Source organism: Schistocerca serialis, chromosome 1, assembly GCF_023864345.2.
Source record: "Schistocerca serialis cubense isolate TAMUIC-IGC-003099 chromosome 1, iqSchSeri2.2, whole genome shotgun sequence".
Lineage (NCBI taxonomy): Eukaryota > Metazoa > Arthropoda > Insecta > Orthoptera > Acrididae > Schistocerca > Schistocerca serialis.
Window position 1 is genome coordinate 688,019,283 of NC_064638.1, and position 6,000 is coordinate 688,025,282.

At 41.2% G+C, this 6,000-nt stretch overlaps 1 protein-coding gene across 8 annotated transcripts in view; it reads left to right on the forward strand.

Moving 5' to 3' along the window:
* Nucleotides 1-5,634, forward strand: part of LOC126480439 (muscle M-line assembly protein unc-89-like) — a 263,864-nt gene extending 258,230 nt beyond the window's left edge. For 3 of the 8 annotated variants that reach the window (XM_050103868.1, XM_050103871.1, XM_050103872.1), the window contains one exon: nucleotides 5,118-5,631. In XM_050103868.1, coding sequence (XP_049959825.1) covers nucleotides 5,118-5,214 — 97 coding nt within the window. In that variant the 3' untranslated portion in view covers nucleotides 5,215-5,631. Of the gene's footprint in view, nucleotides 1-5,117 lie in introns of all 8 variants that reach the window. The other 5 variants (XM_050103864.1, XM_050103869.1, XM_050103867.1 and 2 more) reach the window with 4 other exon arrangements.
* The last annotated feature ends 366 nt before the right edge of the window (nucleotides 5,635-6,000 follow it).

The following is a 6,000-nucleotide window of genomic DNA, read 5'->3' on the forward strand; positions in this document are numbered from 1 at the left end:
TAGATTTCTTATGAAGATTCGAAAAAGTAGGGTGTAGCAATGCTTTCGTTTGAATAGGCTGGAGATTTCCTGATATGCCGAAAAGCTCGATATGGTACTGACCTTGCTCGAACAATCTTACAACAATTGACTTATGGCACTATGACTATCCACTGCAACAATCTAATGCTTTGCTTAAAAATTGACAGTTTTGTTTAATGAAGGAAAACATAGCATTAAATTCTATCATCTTACAAATTTTTGTTGTATTTCAACAGGTTTTTGATAAAAGTTGTCATAAATGTATGGCCACATACATAGATTTACACTGATCAGCCACAACATTATGGCCACCGACGTAGTATCGATGTAAACCAATCCAGGCGGTAGCAGCATCTCCTGGCAAGGTTCAAATGGCTTTGAGCACTATGGACCTTAACATCTAAGGACATCAGTCCCCTAGAACTTAGAAGTACTTAAAACTAACCAACCTAACGACATCACACACATCCATGCCCGAGGCAGGATTCGAACCTGCGGCCGTAGCGGTCGCACGGTTCCAGACTGAAGCGCCTAGAACCACTCGGCCACACTGGCCGGCACCTGGCAAGGAATGACTGCTAGTCACACATGTGAGTGATGTATGCAGTATCAAAGAGAGTGCTGTTTGTGTGTAGAATGGCTAATACACGAGATCTACCTAAGTTCAACCGAGGGCAGATTGTGATGACCCAGAGACTCGACATGGGCATTTTGGACACTGCATGACTTGTTGGGTGTTTGAGGTGTGCTGTGGTGAGTAGCAAAACCAAGGTGAAACCGTATCCATGTACTGCGGGGTTACGCAGCCTCAGTAAAGATCTCGGACTTGGTAGGCATCAGACTTTAATGCTGGCCAGAGTACAAGTGTGTCTGAACACGCAGTGCACCGAACACTACTAATGATGGGCCTCCGCAGTTGCAGCTGATGACCCATGAATGTGGCAATGTTAACACAGCGACTTCGGCAACTACGACTGAAATGGGCACGTGACCATCAGCGCTGGAATTTTGCACAATGACAGTTGCATGGTCGATTAATGCGATACCTTCATCGTGGCGATGGGAGCCTGAAAATCCGTTGTCTTTCAGGGGACAGCTCCTTGACATCTGTACTGTGGGACAAAACAAGCTGGTGGCGGTTCCATTATACTCTGGAGAACATTCACGTGGGCATCCATGAATGAATGCAATGGAGGTGGTACAACACACCGTGATGGCCAAGGAGTATTGTACACTAGTTAGACCTTTTACACCCCTTTGTGGTGATCATGTTTCCCGACAGAAGCAGCATTTTTCATCAAAATAAAGCACCATGTCACAAGGCCAGGCGTGTAACGGAAATGTTCAAGGAACACTGGCAGGTTCCAATTGATATGCTGCCGCCCCTCTCCCGCCCAACTAGACAAAGCTGTACCCAGTCAGTCACATCTTGGATGTGATTGATCGTGACATCAGAGCTCATCACCCCCCCCCCCCCTCCCCCCCCCCTCCCAATGTCGCAACACATCACCATTGTTGTCAGTGCCAGAGGTGGATGTACTGGCTAATAGGTAGGTGCTCAAAATGTTCTGGCTTATCAGTGTAAGCTGCTTTTTAAGTAAAAATAACATTTAAAAATGAAAATCCCATCCTTCAAAAGCCATTACTAGGTTTTGAACTCCTTCAGTATTTTATTTGGTTATGAGAAACTGAAATGACTTGACAGAAGAGAAATTTGGTTGCTGTTTACATATTAATATACAGGGGAAAAACATCACCAGCTATTAACCAGCCTTAAAACAAGATTGTGACATTCAGATGGAACAAGGAAGAAAATCAATTCAGAATTAAATGTTTGACAAACAAAATAAATTGCATTAAACTTACTACAGTTGTTATCGCAAGAACCGATCACAGTGGAAACACCCGTTGTGGAGATATTACCAACGGCAGGGCGAGTGAAAGTTCAAGACTTGGACTGAATCATGTTAGCAATCTGTTATTTATGTATTAGTTGCTGTGTTATGTATGACCTGCACCCTAGAAGATGCTGCCATCCGTGTTTAAGTATTGTTCAAGCACAGCAGTATGGAAGAGCTGAACAGGGAATAGTGGCACCAGTCTGGCTGAGAACTATGATGAGTGCAGGGAGGAGAGTGGTGAGCGGGCAGCATATTTCATCGTGCTGCTAACCACGGGAATCTATACTTCGTACTTTGGCTCTCTATGAACATCTGCCATGTTTAAACTGCGATTTGTCTGAATTCATTTGTACTCGGAATCACATTGACTTCAAATCTGGACAAATACTCAACAGTAGCATACTTTTCTACAAGAGATGCTAAAAGTATAAACTGGGGTCGATGGCATACTTTGGTGTTTCATGCAGCAATGTTGTTGACGCTCACCGTGCGAATGACGTGAAAGCATGAATATTGTTTGTCAAAAGGCCCAGATGGATTTATTCTCGACTTGAAAATTGCTAAGTAACGGATATATTGTTGGACAGGATCAATTACCACAAGCAATGATGATGGCATGAAAACGCGTTACATACGTAATAAAGGTGGAATGGCATTTTTATAATGAAAAATGATACAGATTGCACCACATGAGAAATCAGGATAACAGACATAGATAATTTTCATGTTTGACAGTGGCCAGACTCCCAACATAACAGTCAATGACAGACTCTTGGTAAGGAATATGCCCTCCTCAGGCATTAATGCACATTTTGCACCTGTTACTCATGCTGGCTACCAAACTGTTGAGCAGTACTTCAGTGATATTGTACCACTCCTCTCTCAAGATGGTTTTCAGTTTTTGCACAGTTTGTTTGGGGGGGGGGGGGGGGGGGGGCTGTCTTGAGAAACATGCCTGCCAAGGGCAGTTCAGGCATGTTTTGTAGGATTTTGGTCTGTGGAGTATGCAGGCCATGCCCTGCGTTCAGTATCTTCACTTTCCAGTGTGTACGTCACCCCAGCGATCCTGTGTGAACAGGCATTGTGGTGCATAAACAGTATTTTGGGGCCTACCACATACTTAAACAGATAGATATGATAATCTTCCTGCAATACTGCTGTGCTTTAACAGTATCTCATACAAAGATATGTGGTAGTGTTCGGCCATTGTGCATAATGCTTAGACAATACCGATGACACGCGTGAACATTCTGTGGTGTTTTAATGTGTTACCAACTCTCTCAGCACTAACTGGTGGCCAGAATCACATGCCCACATTGAAACTACATTCATCAGAAAACATCACTCTGGACCACTGTTGACGACACCAACCAACACACTCGTTACACCAATGAACTCTTCCTCAGTGGTGGTGTGGTTGAAGTGGGAAGCATTTAACAGGTTTCCGAGCACACAAGCCACGTGATTTACTCACCATGAAATGGTTCTGCAGAGAAACTTACACCGTTAGCGGCTGAAAGTCTGCAGCAATCTGCCTAGTAGTGAAATGTCTGTTCCTTTTTGCCACTAGGGCTACGTGTTGCTTTTCTTGTGGTGTGGTGGTCTGTGTACAACCAGCCGCATGCCTTTTTGTAGCAGTTCCACCTTCAGCAGCCATTTTTAATTGTGAGATGACATTTTTGGACAAACCCATTACTGAAACTTCTTGGCAGATTAAAAACTGGTGTGCGGACCGAGACTCAAACTCGGGACCTTCGCCATTACGTGGGCAAGTGCTCTACCATCTGAGCTACCCAAGCACGACTCACACCTCGTCCTCACAGCTTCACTTCTGCCAGTACCTCAGCGCACACTCTGCTGCAGAGTGAAAATCTCATTCTGGAAACATCCCCCATGCTGCGGCTAAGCCATGTCTCTGCAGTATTCTTTCTTTCAGGAGTGCTAGTTCTGCATGTTTGCAGGAGAGCTTCTGTAAAGTTTGGAAGGTAGGAGACGAGGTACTGGCAGAAGTAAAGCTGTGAGGACGGGGCATGAGTTGTGCTTGGGTAGTTCTGTTGGTAGAGCACTTGCCCACGGAAGGCAAAGGTCCCAAGTTCGGAGTCTCGGTCCGGCACACAGTTTTTAATGTGCTAGGAAGTTTCATATCAGCGCACACTCCGCTGCAGAGTGAAAATCTCATTCTGTAAACCCATTACTGTGGCCACAGTAGTGACACAGTGACCAGCTTTGAGCCATGCAGCTGGTCATACCCGATAAGCAATCAAATTATATCAAACATGGTTGGAAAACATCTCCTCCTTCCCTCCCCTTCTTCCTCATTTATGAGTGGACGAGCCAAACGTGAATTTAAAACTTTTGAATGACTCTGAGTAGGAACTAAAAGAATTATTATTTATTTCGTGATTTGTCTGCACTGAGGTAACTGTATCTTCACTGAGGTAACTGTATCTTCATCCTTACCTATGTCATTTCGTGGAAGGAGATGGGTTGAAAATGCCAGTGCAGCTGAAAAAGCTGTGGAAGTTCTTGGTCGTATTAAAACTCATGTTACTGAGATAACAGACTCTAATTCAAGCTCAGAATTTTCTGTTTTTATTGATTCAGCCAGTAGTAAAACCACTTTTACCACTCATTCCTTATGTAACTATTGACAGTAGATGTGATAATTGCACAGTCAAGTATGACCAATGGCTGTATTAAGACAGACTGCTGATATTTAAAGACCCAAATCAAAAGTTCACAAACAAATTCCATTGTTGATCTCTGTTAAGCTTTATTTACATGATTACATGAAAGGAAATAGGCTATTTACATATTCTCAAATCATCACCAGAAAATATAACAACACTCATCATTTTCCATTCTGTTCTTCACTTGTGTTGAATACACAATAGGATAGTACCCCATTTGTAGTCCACAGTTAAATGTTTTCCAAATTTTGGGTGAGTGCAGATATGTTTTGGCTTTTATCCATCCAAGAGGAATGTGAGGTAGTTAACAAGTCTCAACTTCCTGAGTTGTGTAATTTTATCTTTGTACCAAAGACAAAACGTACTATAAGAAAAGTGAAGGTAAATAGTTTGTCCTCTTAATGTCTGTCCTTCAGTCAGTAGGTATAAAATTTTGTATATGTGGTATATAAAGGCACCTGTTTTTCTCATTTTGTAAAACTGATGGCTAACGTTTTATTTTCAGAGAGGCTGAAAGACTGGAGAATCGCAACATTTTGAAAGGAGTAAGATTGAACCGCCGATTTGAATTACAGATGCAGCACCGAAAATTAAATGTGTAATTATTATTGTATATTCTTCAAGTAATTTTACTCCTGGCATTTCAGTACTGGGCTTGCATGTATGCTTGCCTTTCTGTTCTTTCATATATATTTGTCTTTGTATAACAAATGATTTTATCCATTAATTGTAATAAATTTAACTTTTATTCAGCTAATCTTTGGCAGCTTTGTTCATGCTGGACATGTAACTTTTTCTGTACGTTATTTATTTAATCTGCATTCAAACAGTGGATGTATATTATTTTATAGAAGTGTATAAATAGATAAATTATATACAGATAGAAAATGTATTCTGTTTATAGAGTTGTTAATTTATGAATGTTTCTGTATGTTAACAGTTTTTGTAAAGTGATAACGGATTACTGAGTTTTGTTGCAATTTCACAATAATTTTCATTAATACTTATATTTCAAGTTAGATTTACAGAGCATGTTTATGAAATTTGGAGCCAAAATAATTTCTGTTTTGGTTTATGCTTTTGTATTTGATTTTATCTGCTAATGTATGTAAAGAATTACATTATTTCCATATCAAGGAGCCGTTGTGTTTGTTCTTCTCTCACTCACAAGAGGTAAGTGGGAGGCAAAAAAAATGAGGTATTCTGTAATTTTCCTGTGATTTGCTTGAGGCAAGTGCTGGACTAGTTCCCTAGAAAGAGCATTGCCTATTTTGTTTCTCTGTTCCTCAGGCATGCTCGTGACACATATTTGATTGTAAACTGTGAATTTCTACATATTCCTTCAATATTGTGATCCCACTTACATGCACAACTAAAAATTCTTGATT